The sequence below is a fragment of the Lupinus angustifolius genome, chromosome LG16 (assembly GCF_001865875.1).
Source record: "Lupinus angustifolius cultivar Tanjil chromosome LG16, LupAngTanjil_v1.0, whole genome shotgun sequence".
NCBI lineage: Eukaryota > Viridiplantae > Streptophyta > Magnoliopsida > Fabales > Fabaceae > Lupinus > Lupinus angustifolius.
The window spans coordinates 7,913,665-7,931,947 of NC_032024.1; the positions used below are offsets into that span (position 1 = coordinate 7,913,665).

General features: G+C 33.0%; 2 protein-coding genes and 1 long non-coding RNA gene across 6 annotated transcripts; 1 reads left to right on the forward strand and 2 right to left on the reverse strand.

The window, feature by feature from the left end:
• Nucleotides 572-2,398, reverse strand: LOC109330205 (uncharacterized protein At4g22758-like). 2 transcript variants are annotated; one of them, XM_019564288.1, is made up of 3 exons: nt 2,301-2,398; nt 2,068-2,258; nt 572-934 (listed from the first exon to the last, which is right to left on the reverse strand). In XM_019564288.1, exons 1-3 carry the CDS (start codon nt 2,327-2,329, stop codon nt 759-761), a joined length of 396 nt encoding a protein of 131 aa, XP_019419833.1. In that variant the 5' UTR covers nt 2,330-2,398; the 3' UTR covers nt 572-758. The 2 variants fall into 2 exon arrangements, with proteins under 2 accessions (XP_019419833.1, XP_019419832.1); XM_019564287.1 differs by having other exon boundaries at nt 2,068-2,357.
• LOC109330204 (protein PTST, chloroplastic) lies at nt 4,193-17,244 on the reverse strand. 3 transcript variants are annotated; one of them, XM_019564286.1, is made up of 10 exons: nt 17,113-17,244; nt 15,253-15,293; nt 14,718-14,946; nt 14,643-14,663; nt 7,505-7,594; nt 6,773-6,841; nt 5,440-5,545; nt 5,139-5,227; nt 4,569-4,681; nt 4,193-4,479 (listed from the first exon to the last, which is right to left on the reverse strand). In XM_019564286.1, the coding sequence occupies exons 2-10, from the start codon at nt 15,273-15,275 to the stop codon at nt 4,377-4,379; spliced, it is 843 nt and encodes a 280-aa protein (XP_019419831.1). In that variant the 5' UTR covers nt 15,276-15,293; nt 17,113-17,244; the 3' UTR covers nt 4,193-4,376. The 3 variants fall into 3 exon arrangements, with proteins under 3 accessions (XP_019419831.1, XP_019419830.1, XP_019419829.1); XM_019564285.1 differs by having other exon boundaries at nt 14,643-14,943; nt 17,113-17,243; XM_019564284.1 differs by having other exon boundaries at nt 14,643-14,946; nt 17,113-17,243.
• On the forward strand, nt 16,566-17,014 carry LOC109330206. Its single transcript, XR_002105641.1, has 2 exons — nt 16,566-16,670; nt 16,856-17,014. It is a non-coding gene; the product is annotated as an uncharacterized LOC109330206 (long non-coding RNA).

Below are 18,283 nucleotides of genomic sequence, written 5' to 3' on the forward strand. Positions count from 1 at the left end.
CAAGCATTGCTCATGGAATTAGGAATGCAAATGGATGAATCAATCTTGTTGTTTGTGGACAACAAACCAGCCATTAATTTAGCAAAGAATCAAGTATCTCATGGTAGAACCAAACATATAGAAACCAAGTATCATTTCTTGAGGGATCAAGTGGAGAAGAACAACTTGAAGATAGAATTTTGCAAAACTCGAGAACAACAAGTTGACATACTCACCAAACCATTGAAAAGAGATGTTTTTCAAAGGTAGAGAAGGCAACTTGGTGTGATAAGCTTAGCTAATATGAATTATGGGAGTGTTAAGATTAGTGTAATTCATTTAGCTAGTTTCATTAATCGATTAATAATATGTATAATCGATTAAACAAACAATTATTTCTCTTAGTTAAAAGGCATTGTACATGAAATAACAGAACAAGAAGTATTTTTCATTTTTTCTCTCTCATCTCTCTCGACAATCGATTACCTTTTTATCTTAATCGATTAAAAGCATTATTACTTTCTTTTCTTCCAACAATTTGTCCAGCACAAAACACCACTACTACTGAGTACTTGTGAAGAAACCCATAATATAAATTTCTAAAGAACAAACATTCGTTGTATTAATAATAAAGATCATACTTTCAGATGTTAAACTGTCCCAGAAGTTGGCACAAAACACTTGAACTACAAGCACCACACAATCATATAGTGAGAATATTACATTCCAAAATACAAACAGATTCACATTTGGGAACATATTCATATGAAAATGACGTCTCAATGGGATAAAACTTTAAAGCTAAATGATTTGTTTAACCATGCCTTCCATCCACCATTTTTCTTTTGAGAGATAAGTTTTGACTGTGGTTCTGTCATTGTAGAGAATACCTTCTTTTTGCACAGCACAAAGTTCCTAGCACCATAAGATCCTATGGGCTCCAATGGATTCAGAGCTATCAAATTAAAGAAGTTCCACCAAAATAGAATACCTGTTAGCTTATAATCACAGAGAACCATACTTTATAATATGCGCAAGTGCTGTATTTTTCTATCAACTTAGCTCATATATGTAATGTAGTTGTTACATAAAATATAATAAATTTCTGAAGTTGTTCCAATGGATACAACAAATCAACAATACTCAGAGAAAATATGGTGATTATGGTGAAAAACATCTCAGTATTAATAATAGTTTATTATAATTAATCATTATTAACTACTATAGTTACTTATTGGTTTAGTATATGGTAGACATAATACATCTAGCATGATTTTTAGGTTTATAGAAAAAAATCGGAAAAACCGATTATATAAAAGAAAACGTTAAATATTTTGTGACTAGCCTAAAAAATCGTTTGTCAATTAAAATCAAAGGACAGCTTTCGAGAAGATATATGTAAACATAAAAAGAAGTTGGAATATTTTATATATATGAAAATAAATGACACTTTTTTTATAACCAATCAAATTATATTTATTTTTCATTTCTTTTGATATATTTTATTTACTCTTTATTAATAATATCATTTTGACAACTAAATTGTACTAATTTTAAATTATTCTTAAATTTCACATAATTTTTTAGAAATATGCATAAAGATAACAATGGAAAAGTATGAAAGAAATATAAAAGAAATTATTGAAGTTATGATATTTTATAGATAACTAATGTTGATTGAAAAAGATGATATGTCTCAAAAAATCATGTTCTTATGTTTCAAGTAGTTAATTAAATTTTACTAAATATAAAAAAAATTATTTTTTGTTTTTATAAAAAAAATTTAAGCATGTGATAAATTTTAATTGGATTGAGATAATATTGACGAGGTAAAATCCTCTCATTAATAGAGAGATTAATGAAAAATCAAGGGCATCCAAAAACAAAAAAAAATAATATAATTTTTAATAACATATTTATCTTTTTAAATTATAATAAGATGACAGTTTAGCAATTAAATGTAAGTATCTTGTTCATCTTAAATATGCAAAGAACATAGTCAATCCCCATGCATGAAACGGTGGTATTTGAGAAACAGAAAGGATAAATAATGATCATACTCATCTCCAAAAGGGTAAGCAAACATACCATCACACCCAACATTTGCAGGGTAAAGAAGGAAATTACTGGCATCAAACCCTAGAACAGGAACCCTCCCTTCTCGGGCATAGTATTTGAGAGCACTCTCAATGACTCCAGAAACAAGATCTTTCATATTCACCACAAACCTTACAGGCCCAGAACTCCCAAGGAAGTTGATGGTGATCAAGAACCTATTGATGTTCCTATTTTTCTGATTCTCATCGGTTCCTTTGTTGTTCCTGTTCTTATCAAAACCACCCTTCTTCATGGCTTTGTATCTTAAATTTAACACAAACCCAGATGAAACAAAACCAAAAAGATTGAAGATTTGTTGATGAAAAGGGATTCAGGAAATGGGTTTAAGGGTCGAGGCTGAAGCAGACATAGTACCAAGAAGTTGTAGTGCCACACGCTACGAACCTTGAAGAGGAAGCAAAGGTGAAGAGCATCAAAGGAAGAGATATAGACAGCATTTAAAGCCAACTTGACTTGAGAGATTTGAAGAAGATGAAGAAGAAGAAGAGTGCATCAACTACAGCATAGAAGAAATATGCAAGTGTTCACAATGTGCCTTGCACTGAATGCTTATTTATTCATCTCTTTTTCTCCTCAAAGTATGTTTTAATTCTGGATCGTTAATATTTAAAGAAGAGTGCTTTATTTTGCTCTAATTTTAGACCATTCGTTAGAGAAGTGCTTATTCCAGCTTTTTCCCCTTTGTATTGCTGGTTTGTTAAGCATTATGCCTAAAGTTATTAGTTAATTATTTACTTGATAGTCATAATTTTGTATTTATAATAATAGATACAAATCAAACTACCAGGGTAGGGATAATGTGGATGTGGATTTTATGATGAGATTATAACACTTGACAAAAAAATTCTTTTATATTCAATACTAGTTTCTCCATTACTTGAGAGGAGTTGAACTCGGATAATGTTGAGATTCAAACTCTAAAATATCCGGTAAAATAAAAATATATGTAGAGAAATATAATAACTTTATTGAGATAATTTAGTATTGACAACACATTAAAATAATTTAATCTTAATATTAAATAATTATTTTGGATAAAATTAAAAAATAATTTATTCTCATAAAAGGAATAGTAAAAGCACTAATGATTAGTTTAATGTAATAGAAGGTGATTAATGGTGAGATACCCAATTGGTGAAGAATTATTTGAGGGGTTGAGGCATGGGGGAGGTAAACTTTTATTTGTTGCACTGAATGGATGAAAGTTCATAAATAATTTGTCAAAAGTGGCACCTAGCCTTGAAATGTTCCCATTTTATGTTCTTTCCTTTCAGCCTGAGGAGAAGATGGTGACACCTACCATTTTGTATCTCAATTACACTAAGAATTTATAGTAAACAACATACATAATACCTCAATTTGCATAAATTTAACAATAGAATGAGAACACAATAAATTTGGCATTTGAGTTTTACAAAACCACTCATTTATGATACAGCAATACTCATGGTTTAAAATTTACGAAAATTCTTGTCTAAAAAAAGAATTAAATTATAATATTAGACTAATTAAAATTTAATCAACAAGACCTAATCCAATCCATTATTCCTTGAAAAATGTTTTGCATAGTACTTCTCAAACAAAGAGTAAACATTAACATTAGGGATGACAATCTTGTTTTACTTGAGTTTAATTTGGTAGAGAGTATATAAATTCACAATAAATTATCATTGAGCTTGCTAGTTTTCTTTGACTTCACACTGGGATGTGTCTTCCCCTACTTCAAACTTTTTTGTTACCGAAAAAATAAAAGATTGAAATATGTATAATTTTTTTACTTTTGCTAAAGATTCAATAATAGTTAATATATGAATAGTGGATATATATACCCACAAAAATATGAATAGTAGATATTATACTCAGTCTAAAAATATTAATATTATACTCAGTCTAAAAATATTAACATTATCACTGCATAAATATTAAATCCTTGAAATATCTGATATACATTAATATTACTCAATCTTTTCTGTATTCTGGAATGGCAATATCACTATGCTTAACTTATGGATGTTGCATGCTTTCATGAGTATGTTACAGAATCAGAATATGCAGGGTTGAGAATGAAGTAGCACAACTGTTACAAGATGTAAAGTGATGTGTGTGAATAATATTACAACAAAAGAATCTTATTTACAAGATATAATTTACATACATTATTTTAGAAAATTAGCCTCCATTAATTATTTGTTAGATGTAGCAGTTAAGACAATGGACTTAGATAACTACATATAAATGTATCTGTTTTAAATGTTGATAGGATTGAAAATACTTAACACTCACTTAACAACTAACAAATTGTTTTTTGTTAACCCATCACCAATTATAGGGAACTCTGATGATAGATGCCACTCACCATCTACTAAGAACTTGATTTCATACCTACATAGGAGTATTTGTATTTGAGTTAGAATAAGACTATAGGTTATAAGCTCAATATAAAAGCTCTAAAGTGTTGACAATAATGGTACCTTCCTGGCCTGAGCATCAATGTTGTTGAGAATCTTGTGTAAGAACTAGTAAACTCAGGTGATAGGTGCTCTCCTTGGCTCCAACCATCAAAGCTACCCATAACTTGCACACTCTGATAGCAACAAAAAGAAAAAGATCTAAGCCGGATTATTCTATATCTTAAACATTAGAAGCTAATGTATTCATTAGAATCAGTGGCATGTGTTTCATGGGATACATTACTAGAGAAATCAAATCTCACGTTTAAAATAGTTTCGATAATATATTCAAAGAAATTTGTATGTGTCTATTCATAAAGCTAAGCTTAACAGAGAAGTTTCCATGACTCTAGTTAGAAGCATGATGCATCTTTTAAGTAAGTCAGTTATGCTCTTAACCTTAACTATTGAAAGCTGTATATCATGTTTTGAGAGCACAAGCATTAAAGATATTATACAGATAATCATTAATGTAAGCAGAACACAGTTTCCATAATTCAAAGTTTAAAAACAATTTTTTCCTTACCAAAAAAGAAATTTGAAAAGACTTCTCATAGTACATTTTGGAAGTCTACTCTTGCATGTGCTTACCTCGGCCATGCCAACCCAAAATACTGAAACCTGCTTGGATTGTGCTGCATCAACATCCTTTACTTGTTCCTTCAATTGTTCATGTACAGCTGTGTAGGCAAAACCACAAAACAATTGTATTTTTCACCAATAAGGACGCAGAAGAGGCAAAGTTCGTAAGAAAATATCAAAAGGCATTGCTGTTAAGTTATTTTAGCTATATTCCACATGAAAATCAACATATAGTTGATTAGTTGTCTAGAAGTACAATTGTGAAGGATGAACCTAAGCACATGGAATAATCAAGGCAAAACCATTATACCTTCTAATCGAGCAACAAGGTGAGAATGAATGTACTTTCCATTGATCTTCCTTGCACCTTGTGGAATACCAGATTGAGCTATTTCTTCTGCTAATCTGGCCAAAGCCTGCACCCAACAATGTGAACAATATAAGACTCTTTGATTCTGAACAACGTTTGTCAATTAAGATCCTTATATATGTAACAAATGACTTCTAATGTGGCAAACTAGTGTCATGCAGATGCATGTTTGCAGAGCTTAATAATTGATTTAATAGAGAATTATTGTGGCATGATCAACTGAGTATTTTGATTTACAATAATAAATTATTGAAAGGTAAAACAGGTCAAATCGCCCTTAATCTTAAGGACTGTTTTCACTTTGATCGGTTTTTTCGTAAATCAACCCTCTAACTAACTAATGGTACAAAAGTTAGCCCTAAAGTTTATGTCTGTTACTATCACTAACAGAAGTTGCAAATTTAGATCTGATGTGTCCCTATTGACGTCAAACTGGATATCAAAACTGTGTTAAAACCCTAAAACAAGGGTGCTTATATGATGAGAGACAAATCCTGACGAGATGTTGTGCCTCATATTGACCATGAGCATTCTGTTGGAATTGCAAGTTCGTACTACCTAAGTTGCACATCCATGCTGCTGACTTGCACGAATGTGTTAAAATTACCCTGAAATGTTTAGCTTTGAATGTGTGCCTAGCTTTGCATGGTCATTCTTAGGGCCAAATTCCTTCTCTCGTAACTGTATGTCCCCGGTGGCCATGAAAATACCTTGTATCTCCAAAATAAGCCTTTTAGGCCACAATCTCCCAAAAATTGACTCATTTTAATCTAGTATTGGCAGCACTCCAACTCAATCATTTTGAAAAAAACAAGGTGAGATGGGTGAAATGCAAGATCAAATACCCAGAAATATGATAATGATGCACCCAATTTTCCCATGGATAAATAGAAAGAACAGCAGTTTATCAAATGGCTAGGAGCTCTCAGTTTCTAACAACAATAGAGTATAGAATCACATACTTCAATACAGAGTTTGGAAAGTATTCATGAGGTGCCGCTTTTGTGCATTAGAGGAGTAGAAAAGATTAACCACGGCAAAAATAATATAGACTTTCATGATTCAACAACTAAATCCAAAAATTTTGTTATTATGATACTCAACAGTCGTGAAAAACATAATATTAAAATTGATTGAACCCTGGTCCCATTTCATTCGGTTATAAAGTAAATAATGAGAAATGAAAGTTCTATCGCTCAGCAAGTATAAACAAATAAAATATCGGCAGCAAAGAAAAAACAGCATATAAACTGAGGTGGCAATAAATTTTAACCTGAACTTCAAGCTCTATGTCAGCAAGTTCGCTTTTAAATTTTACCAATGCTTCCTCCTTTATATACAACTGTAGAGAAAAAGAGACAAACATAGTATCTTACGACAAGGGTTGTTATCAAGCATACCTCATGAGTTTAGTAATAGAACCCATCCCCAACCTCTTCCCCAGGAGGTCTGGTCTCAAAATGAATATAAGAGAATAGAAAAAGGCTGAAAATTTGAAGGCTCAAGTAACTCTTAACAATAACTATTGTAATTGATTACCAGATTAAAAAAATACCGGCAACTAAATCTATTCCCAATGCACTTCCTTGGCATTCATACTTCCATTTTATGGCACTCAATAGTCATGTCATGTCAGCACCAACACCATAAACTAAACTACTACTATATCTATAAGCATGAAAAACAACAAACCAAAGGGTACTTCCACATGGATGTACTTTCCAAATGCCATACCACCAGCTTGAATCATGTTTTCCTGTTGACCCATTTCTTTGCACCATCCATATAACCAAAAAATAGTTATCTTTGTTTAATGAAATCATGCTTAGTGAGATGCTACATCCAGCATGCATTGGCTAAACCTATATCCCACAGGACTAGTATTGATATATGACAGTCTATCTCCTCAAAGAATTATCTTTAGCTTGACTAAAATAAGGTTCGCCCAGTTTTAGTGTGATCCAACTAGTCGTCAGAGAAATTGCACCTATATATATGCACACACCTGTCTTTTGAGGAACCGATTTTGCTGGTTTGCTTCACTAAGCTTCTTAGTGAGTTTTGATCTTTCAGTATCAGCAAGCAGTGCCATTATCTGTTAAAAAAGTTGAAACAAAGATTTGAGTAATATATATTAATCCAAGTTGCAAAACATGAATAAAAAATATGCTAGATTTTGTTAATTGATGAAACTGTTCCTTCTGTTTAGTTTTTATTATTAACTTAGAAAGTAATAACCTAACAAACAACAATTGCAGGATACCCATTTAAAGACTGAAATAATTCTCCTTTACTAGCTTTCCTTTTATCCTTCCATCTATCCCCAAGTCTATTTACTTTTGTGAATCCTCATGATACAAGTTCGTTAACATGGAACCAATATTTGAAAAAGCTAAGTGTAATGCAACGTGTTATTCAAAGATTTAAAAAAAGGGCGGCCTATTGCATATGACTCCTATCTCGTGGGGTCTAGGGAGAGAATATAAAGATTAGAAGGGGGAAAAGGACAGGTCAACTTCTCATCATACAATAAAAATCCCAAATCTCAGCCTAGAAAAGTTTAAGTGGACAAATAAAATAATGCCACTGTAAAGGAAGGAATTGAATCTAAATGATACGACAAAAAAAACTATTAGAGAACTCTTTTTCATTGTAATTGTCTTTGTTGTAACTAACTTCTTTTAACCGTTTTTCCCGCCAATTCTAGAATGATATAAATTGGCGGTTGGGAAAGGATTTAGTTAGTTTTTTATATTCATTCTTCTTGAACTTCTTGTAACTCTCTACTTCTAATACACATAAGTCTCGAAACTCTTTCAATTCATAGAGTTTCCTGCAATTCATTGAATTTCTTCGAGTTCTTTTCCTTGAATTCCTAGAATTTCCATATCAATTGGTATCAGAGCTTTGCTTCGTTTTGGGAAGAAGCAAGGCAAAATCAACTCGATCACAAGCGGTATTGAGAGAAACTGAGGATCGTTTGGAAAGTCATGTAATTGAGAAGATTGAAAAACGCATGGTGAAGCTTGTTGGAGCAATGCAGAAAACCTTAGCAGAATCGTTGAAAGGCACCACTGATGAATTGTTCAAGAAAAGCAGAGATGATCTTAAAAGTTCATCCAAAGGAAGAGGTTGTGCAGAAAGATCACCAAAGTTTAGAGCTTCTAACACAGGTGATATTCATAATAATTTAGTTGCTTATGCTTGTGGAACTAGGTTGGCTAGAATTGATTTTCCTCGCTTTAATGGTGAAAATGTCAAACAATGGATATATCAATGTGAAATGTATTTTGCAATTGATTGTACTCCTGAGAATGTGAAAGTTAACCTAGCAGTCATGCATTTTGAGGGGAAGGCTTTACATTGGCGCTGAAATCAGTAAGAAATATTCATTGGCCAAGTTGGGAGGAGTATATGGAGTTGTTAGTTGAAAGATTTGGGGAGGTGTGTGAAGATCCCATGGTAGAATTGATGAATTTGAGGCAAAAGGGAACAGTGAGTAATTACTATGAGGAATTCGATGTTATCATCACTAGATTAGATCTTTCATCTGAATATACTCTTAGTTGTTTTTTAGGAGGATTAAGGCATGATATACAAATGTTAGTAAGAATGTTTCAACCACAAACAGCGATGAAGGCTTTCACCTTGGCTAAGTTGTATGAATCAGCCAACACTCAGGTGGTAAATAATTTTTTTCAGAATAGAAGTCCCAAGACAATGACCAATTCTAGGCCTCCAATTACTAGTAGATCCATACCAGTGGAGGGGAGTAATGGAGAAACATTGAAGGCTAAAACTAAGCCTATGAGGAATTTGTCTCCTGCTTACATAAATGAAAGAAGAAGTAAGGGACTTTGTTATTTCTGTGATGAACGTTATAGCCCTGAACATTGTCTTACACATAAGAAAGTCCAATTGCAACTTGTTGAATTATATGAAAATGAGACTGATGAAGTAGATAAAGTGCATATTTCCAGGGAGATGGGGGATCCCCAAATCTCTGTGAATGCCTTAACTGGTATTGCAAGCTTCAGAACTATGAGGGTGACAGGGAGTTATAACAAGAAGCCCTTACATATCCTAATTGATAGTGGCAGTACACACAATTTCTTATATGTTCATATGGCTAAGAAATTGGGATGTAAAATGAAAGAATTGGAGACAATTATGGTGACAGTGGCTGATGGTAGTAAGTTGACAATTTCATCTATAGTTAGGAGGTTCAAATGGACCTTGCAGAATAATGATTTTCAGGCTGATATGATGCTAATTCCATTGGGGTGTTGTGATATGGTATTGGGTATTGAATGGTTGATTACCTTAGGAGACATCACCTGGAATTTTGATAAACTCATAATGGAGTTTGTGGTGCAAGGGAGGAAACATGTGTTAAGAGGGGCTAGTCAAAATGTAGTAAAAGGAGTTAAATCTCAGTATGTAGGGAAGACATTACAGAATGGAGTGCACTTGTCTATGATTCAGGCCGGTGATGGAGAAGGATGTCTATTGCAGAATCTAACAAGTCATGCTGAATCTACAAAAATGCCTACTGGAATCTCTTTATTACTGGAACAGTTTGGGGATTTATTTGAAGAACCTAAACACTTACCACCTAGTAGGAATGGTCATGATCATCAAACTCCACTACTGCAAGTAGGGGTGTTCAAATCCAGACCGATTCAACAATAAAACCGAAAACCAATCCAAAATAGACCGAAACTGCAAAAACCGAATACATTTGGATCGTATTGGACTTATTTTTTAAAGATCGATTGGTCCGGTCCGGATTTTAGTTTTACCTCTTGGATCCAGACCGATCCAGACCGGACCGAAATAATATGTAAAGTTTAAGTGTGTAATACTTTTAAGTGTCTTCCAAACTTATTCTTAAGTCTCAACTCCAAAATTGTATCTATATTTTATTTGTTATATTCTATAACACATACTTATATATATGTTGCTATGTTTTTTGATATTTTAGAACTTAAAACCTATGAAGCACGGATTCTTCAGTATCCGTGCATCATAGCTTAAAACCAATCCCACAACCAAATAAAGAGGATTCAAATGTTATTCTAATTAGGTGCTTTATTATCAATTTTATTGTTGTGAAAGTATTATTGTTATTAATCACTGGTAAAACACCATAACTTTTAAAATTACATTGCAAGTGCTCATATTATTGTTATTGATATCTTGTTATTTTGTTGTCTTGTTATTATTTATATCTTGTTGTTATTGTTACTGTTTTTTACTTTTATTATTGTCTTACTATTTATTACTATTTTATGATGTTGTTTACGTATACTATAGTTGCACACATTTTAATGTTGTTGAACACTATTTTTATTGTTGTTTTATGCTTAATATTTAGTCATTTTTATGAGTTTTGAATGTAAGTGCAATTTCAATATTTTATAAAATAAAAAAACCGATCCAAACCGAACTGAAACCACATATTATATTTGGATCGGATTGAATCGGACATCTTAATATAAACAGATCAGACCGCTTGTTAATTACGTGTTTGGATCGAATCATTTTTTTCCTAAAAACCGATCCAAATGGACCGCGAACACCCCTAGCTGCAAGTACTAATCCAGTTAATAAGAGGCCTTACAGAAAACAATTATTGACAAGTTAGTTCAAGAGTTGATTGATTATGGTTTTGCACAGAACAGCAATAGTCCTTATGCAAGCCCTGTGGTGCTAGTAGGCAAGAAAGATGGCTCTTGAAGATTGTGTGTTGATTATAGAGAGCTTAACAAAGGCACAGTAAAAGATAGGTTTCCAATACCCTTGGTTGAGGATCTCATGGATGAGCCGAGTGGATCCACTATTTTTTCAAAAATAGATCTCAGATCTGGATACCACCAAGTGAGAATGGATCCTAAAGATATTCATAAGACGGCTCTTAGAACTCATGGAGGTCACTATGAATATGTAGTAATACCATTTGGTCTAACAAATGCACCTGCTACATTTCAAAGTCTCATGAATTCTGTTTTTAAGAAGTACTTGAGGAAGTTCTTATTGGTGTTTTTTGATGATATATTGATCTATAGTACCAGTGAGGATGCACATTTGCATCATTTGGCACAAGTCTTAACTACTATGAGACTGAACAACTTATTTGGCAAGAAGTCCAAATGTTATTTTGGGTCCCTATAGTTGAGTACTTAGGCCATTTTATTTCGAAAGAAGGAGTAGCTACAGATTCTTTAAAGGTCAAGGCAGTGGCAGAATAGCCTATGCCACAAACACTTAAGCAGTTGAGGGGATTCCTAGGCCTTACTAGGTACTACAGAAGGTTTGTGAAGGGGTATGGAAGCATTGCCAAACCATTAACTGAGATGTTGAAGAAGGACAGCTTCCATTGGTCATCCACTACAAAGGATTCTTTTAGTCAACTTAAAGAAGCCCTCATTTCAGCTCCAATGCTAGCTTTACCAGACTTCAGCAAGAGCTTTGTAATTGAAGTAGATGCATCAGGGTATGGCATTGATGTAGTGTTAATGCAGGAACATCATCCTTTGGCTTTTATTAGCAGAACACTTAACCAACAACAACAAGCCTTGTCTACTTATGAGAAAGAGTTATTAGCAGTTGTGTTTGCAGTACAAAAGTGGAGGCATTATTTGTTGAGCAGACATTTTGTGATCAAAACAGATCATAGGAGCCTGAAATACATCTTAGACCAAAGACTATCAACAGCTTTCCAACAAAAATGGTTAGTTAAGTTGATGGAATTTAATTTTTCTATAGAGTATAAAGAAGGGAAGACCAATGTGGTTGCAGATGCTCTGTCTAGAGTAGAAAATGGTTCCCCCACATGTTCTACATTGTTGATGCATCAATTAGAGTCTGACTTGGTAGCAAGGATCAAACAATCATGTTTAGATGATTAGGAAATTCAGAAATTGATACAACAATGGTTAAAAGATCCATCTTCTCATAAGCATCATCAATGGAATGGATCTGAATTGAGGAGAAAAGGGAAACTGGTGGTAGGAAGGAATCTAACCTTGACACAGGAGTTGTTAAAATGAATGCATACTGCTTCTGTAAGTGATCATTCAGGTAGACAAGCCACTATGCAAAGGATTAAAGCATTGGTTTATTGGAAGGGTGTGAGCAAGGATGTCCAACACTTCATCAAGCAATGTGATGTCTGCCAAAGATGTAAGTATGAGACCACTCCTTCCCTTGGGCTAATGCAACCTCTACCCATCCCTGGCTTAGTGTGGCAACATATCACAATGGATTTCATTGAAGGCTTGCCTCTATCTTTTGGTAAGCAAGTAATCTTTGTGGTAGTGGATAGATTGAGTAAGGCAGCACACTTAATGACCATGGCTCATCCTTATACAACTGCTAGTGTAGCTCAATCTTTTCTAGATCATGCATTCAAATTACATGGATTTCCTGAATCGGTTACAAGTGATTGAGACCCTATCTTTGTAAGCAAATTTTGGCAGGAATTAATGGCTTATCAAAGGGTACAATTGAATCTGTCCATTGCATATCATCCACAAACATATGGTCAATCTGAAGTGGTTAACAGGTGTTTAGAGACTTATCTTAGATGTATGTGTGTTGATAACCCCCAACAATGGTCCAAGTGGATTCCTCTAGCAGAATGGTGGTATAACACCACTTATCATACTGCAATTCAGGCTACACCATATGAGATTGTGTTTGGTCAACCTGCTCCTGCTTATTTGCCTTACTTGCCTGGGGAATCTAAGGTTGACTTAGTGGATAGAAGCTTATCGAAAAGATAGGAGATGTTGAAGGTATTGAGGTTTCATTTGGGTAGAGCTCAAAATAGAATGAAGCAGGTTGCAGACAAGCATAGGGTTGACCGAGAATTTCTAGAAGGTGACCTAGTGTACTTGAAATTGCATTCTTACAAGCAACAATTTGTAGCTCAGAGGGCCAATGATAAGCTAGCTCCTAAATTTTTTGGTCCATTTCCAGTACTTAGCCGAGTTGGAGCAGTGGCATACAAGCTACAACTACCTCCTACTTCTAAGGTTCACAATGTATTCCATGTCTCTCAGTTGAAGAAATATGTTGGGACTGCAATGGTGTCTTCTTCTTTGCCCGCCATTGTGAATAATTGCAATGATCACAAAGAACCAGAAGTCATCCTTGAAAGAACTTATGTGAAGAAACAAGGCAGAGCCGTGACCAAGGTATTAGTCAAATGGAAGAACCAACTCCCAGAGGATGCTACATGGGAAATCTACTATGATTTTAAGAATAAATTTCCCCTATTTGAACCTAGAGGTCAAGGTTTTTTGAATGGAGGAGTAATGATACAACATAAAAACTATTAGAGAACTCTTTTTCATTGTAATTGCCTTTGGTTGTAACTAACTTCTTTTAACCGTTTTTCCCGCGAATTCTAGAATGATATACATTGGCGGTTGGGAAAGGATTTAGTTAGTTTTTTATATTCATTCTTCTTGAACTTCTTGTAACTCTCTACTTCTAATACACATAAGTCTCGAAACTCTTTCAATTCATAGAGTTTCCTGCAATTCATTGAATTTCTTCGAGTTCTTTTCCTTGAATTCCTAGAATTTCCATATCACTAAATCTGTTTATTGTTGGCAGACTTTTTCAACGTGAGCATGATAAAGGTGTGTCAATTCTCTAGTTTATGATTACTAAATATTGGCCAACCTCACATTGTAGAAGAAACATCCCCTCCATCGCCAAGAAGAAAATAGAACAAACAAAAGCAAGTCCTAATAAATGCAGGAATTTAGTAATTGGTCCCTAATGGAGTGCAAATAGACCATCATCTGAACCACTTCAGATTTATTCTAGAAGAAAAGATAATTGAGGCAAAAGTAGAGAAAGACGAAGCTAAGTAGCAAGTGGTTTTAACACCGTGAAGATTTTCTATAGTTCACAAAGTATTTCCATTCTTCAAAGCATACTAGATAATTTTAAAATAACTATTACAATACTCTTTAAATAGAGAAAATAACATGGTTAGGATAATCAAATAACCAATTAAGATATATTTCTTCAATTCCAGGTGTATGAAAAGTTAAGACCATGTCTGTAATCAAACGGGAGTCATGGGATTTCCGAATGACACCTATAAAGTGGATAAAAAGGACTACCTGGTCAGTGGTACATGGTTGAGCCAAAGTCTCCTCTTCTGGATTATCATCCTCACTGGAACTATTTCCAGATTGTAATGATGCAGATTCCTCTAACCTACTCGTCAGAGAATATGTTCTACAGACAAATGGCCTTCTTCGATACTCTGACAAAGGAAGAGATCGATAGGAAGATGCGAGTCTGTGAAAGCACCACCTTGAACCATGGGCAGCCACGTTGTGTGGCAGTTTCTGAGCATGTTCCTGTCCAATTGTTCTTGAAATATTGGAAAAGAATGATCCTTGTGTTTCGAGACGACACCTACTCAAATTATGGAAGAATCGTGATATTAAAATTAAATAAATTTTTTCAACCTCAAATGCAACAATAATATACAGTGAAACCATGTAAACAACATCACTAAAAAGAAAAATGTAGTACTTCATAATTATAAATTGCTTAGTATTCATGTAGAGACGATAAAAGAGTATTATAACGGGAAAAACCAACCTTCATATTCCAGGGTTTTGGGGAACCGAAAAGGAGAGAAGGTTGCAGGGGCCGGGGTTAAGAACAATGATATTACTTCAATGATAACTAAGTATTATGTCTAGTCTAGTGTAAGTTTACCTTGCAATACTTATTTCCATCATGAAGTTCCTCTACTTCCCCTGAAAAACAGAAGAGAAAATTGAATATTAGGACTAATTCAAGCAGATACATTAAATTTTATAAACGGAATGATTATGAAAAAATATGAAACACACTCTGAACAAGTTGTTCCAAATTAAGTTAATTGGCAAGATTTTGATACTGAAAGCAAACTCCAAAAAGTAGAATGAAGAATAATCAAACATGACAGGTTTTGGCTCGGGGTGATAATCAGCACATCGCCACTAAATTATAAAATAATGTGATACCCCGTTGTATTCCTTTCATGATGGAGAGGTATAAACCCCGATTTTCTCTGCTTGTTAAAAAATAATGTGAACCAAAATAACCCTTCTTTGTCTTCCACATTTATTGAATATTACCAAGCTGGCCAAACTAAATTGTATTCGAAGTAATGAACTTCAACAAACCAATTCAAAATTGCAAGGATTTAAAATATCAAAAAAGGAAAGTAGATTGTGTTGGCAGGATTTATCCTCAGCATCAAGTAGATCAATTTTACATCCATCAGAATAATAAAATCCCTTTCAATTCTAGTATAAGCTCATTATTCAAACAGAACGCAGACTTAAATTGACATGGCTAATTTCTAGAAACAGATTAGTGACTTTGTCCAATTCCCCATAGCAGCATGGAACATCCTAACATGTACAGATTCCACACCAATCACATTTTGGCTACTGAAAATACATGATGCTAAAATATCTAACTCCAAGAAAAAGGAGATAAATAAATATCATTCATGATATTTTAATCTCACTCATATATCTAACTAGTAACTACCAAAGACGCAACACCTTTTAAGATATATCATCCTCAATCAAACAGTAATGCTAAAAGAGAGTCTCTGGCACAAAACATATCTCCAAATAGAATCCTGATTGAGAAATTTTCCTCCATGGGCAGACACACTGCTTTAACTGAATGGGGCCACAGTGCATTATGTAGGTAACTCTGGATACACAAGTTCACTGTGACCATATCACAAACTAATAGGATAAAAAAACGATTGTTTTTTTCGGGATTAAAAACATAACAATGATGATGACACAAACTTGTTAAACCCCAAACAGCACAAAATATGATCCACTTTCAGTACATGAGCCGGTTATCGAACTAGTTCTAGACAATATCGTAAGAATTAAATCCTATCTAGTTGAGGCAGATCAGAAAAAACAATACCAGGGGTAGATCACCTCTACCCTTTAGATAATCTCAACCAGAAATTAAAATTTCATTTTGGAAAATTACATACCATATAAATCAGGGATGCTTGAAAAAAACAACTCAATAAGTTAACCCCAAACTGTAACTGCATTATTCCAAATCAAATGGTTATTGTGATGCTTTGATTAACACTTAACTAATACTGCAAAGTTAGAGAAAATTTTGCATGAAGACACATACTAGTCATGTCACATTTACATTTAGATACAAGTATATTTATACTTTTTGATGCGATTATTTATGACTAAATTTTAATTATAATTAAATTTTTAATGTGTTAGTCAATGTTCTATTGGTTGTCTTCGCATACATATGTCTCCTCTTTCTCGCAAAGTTGGGCTTTCTCAACCCATCCACCTGTCAAACCATGATAAGTTGATAACCTTGTTGTGCCTTTTAATGTTAAATTCAAGTTAGAACATTTTTCCTTAAAACCCCAGAAAATTATGATGGTTTATTAAGAAAAAGACACAAAAATGTGCAAATAGTCCAAGGCATAAATAATGAAGACTCTGAAGCAGTGTGGCAATACAAGACATAAATAAAATAGATGGAAAGCAAAGAAAGTGATAAATGGCGTAAAACACTTACAGAAAGTATGAAGAGTTGTAAGTTGAATAAAGATGGTGATATCTTCTTGTCTTGAGGATTTTTGGTTCCTGGCCAAAAAAACATGCGAGTTTTGTGGTGAATATAGATGGTGAGGTTGCATGATAAATTTTTGTTTCTATTTTTAATCATTAAATAGTAATAATAATAATGACACGTGATCAAGTGAGTGGAAGCCAATCATGGAAATGTATAGAGACATATCCATCCAATTACAGTTCTAAAAAGGAATGTATTTATGTTTACTATACTAAATTTTAATTAAAATTAAATTTTTAATATACTTCGTATTTGTCGACTCATATTTTTTACTCTTTACAATTGAATATTTAATTTTATATATTTCATTTTGGAGAATTATATCACTTTTTTACATAATATTATAATTTTTTGATAAAAAATATATAAATGAATTGTGAGATTATAAAAAATGGATTGGTAGTTTGATATATTTAGTAAATTAACTTCCTCTAACCTCCATTTATATTTTTTATTGTATGAAAAAATATTGTAATAATTATTAATTATAAGGCCAAAATAGGTAAGTGAAAATTATGTCATTTAGGTAGAGGTAGTTATATATGTTTTGGTTTTATATATAGTATAGATATAAATGATTATATGCAAATTCTTTGTCATCATGGAACTTTGATTTTTTAGAAGAAAATTTTGTTGAAAGACATATCCAACATATTATATTTAGATATAATTGCATTTATGTTTTTAGTAATATAATAAATTTAAGAGTAAATCATACTTATACTTTTGAATTATAGTGAAATTACACATTATATTGACTACTCACGTAAGAGAGATAAGTGTAATTTCTTAAATAAAAAATGGAACGATTATAATTAGATGAAAAAAAATATGATACATTGTGAAGATAAGTCCAAATAGTATAAGAGTCGATGTTTATTAATTACTTTGGTTAGTTACAATATAGTACAAGAGTAATTTAAACACGTCATTAGAATTATTGATGTAGTTTGTAACGAATATAAAATAATGATTTGACATCAACTTTCATACTATTTGGACTTGTTTTCGCATTATATCATAATTTATTTGACATAATTATACTCGTTATTATTTTTGTTTGAGAAATTACATGTATCTCTCTTACGTGGATAGTTTGGGTAACGTATATAGA

Coding starts and splice junctions, on each gene's coding strand:
- LOC109330205 (XM_019564287.1), bottom strand. CDS start 2,329: ATGAAGAAGGGTGGTTTTGATAAGAACAGGAACAACAAAGGAACCGAT. Junction 935..2,067: donor TGCAAATGTTGGGTGTGATG/GTATGTTTGCTT, acceptor TTAATTTGATAG/CTCTGAATCCATTGGAGCCC.
- LOC109330204 (XM_019564284.1), bottom strand. CDS start 15,275: ATGATGGAAATAAGTATTGCAAG. Junction 14,947..15,252: donor ATGGAAATAAGTATTGCAAG/GTAAACTTACAC, acceptor CCATAATTTGAG/TAGGTGTCGTCTCGAAACAC. Junction 5,228..5,439: donor CCTTGTTGCTCGATTAGAAG/GTATAATGGTTT, acceptor TTGCCTACACAG/CTGTACATGAACAATTGAAG.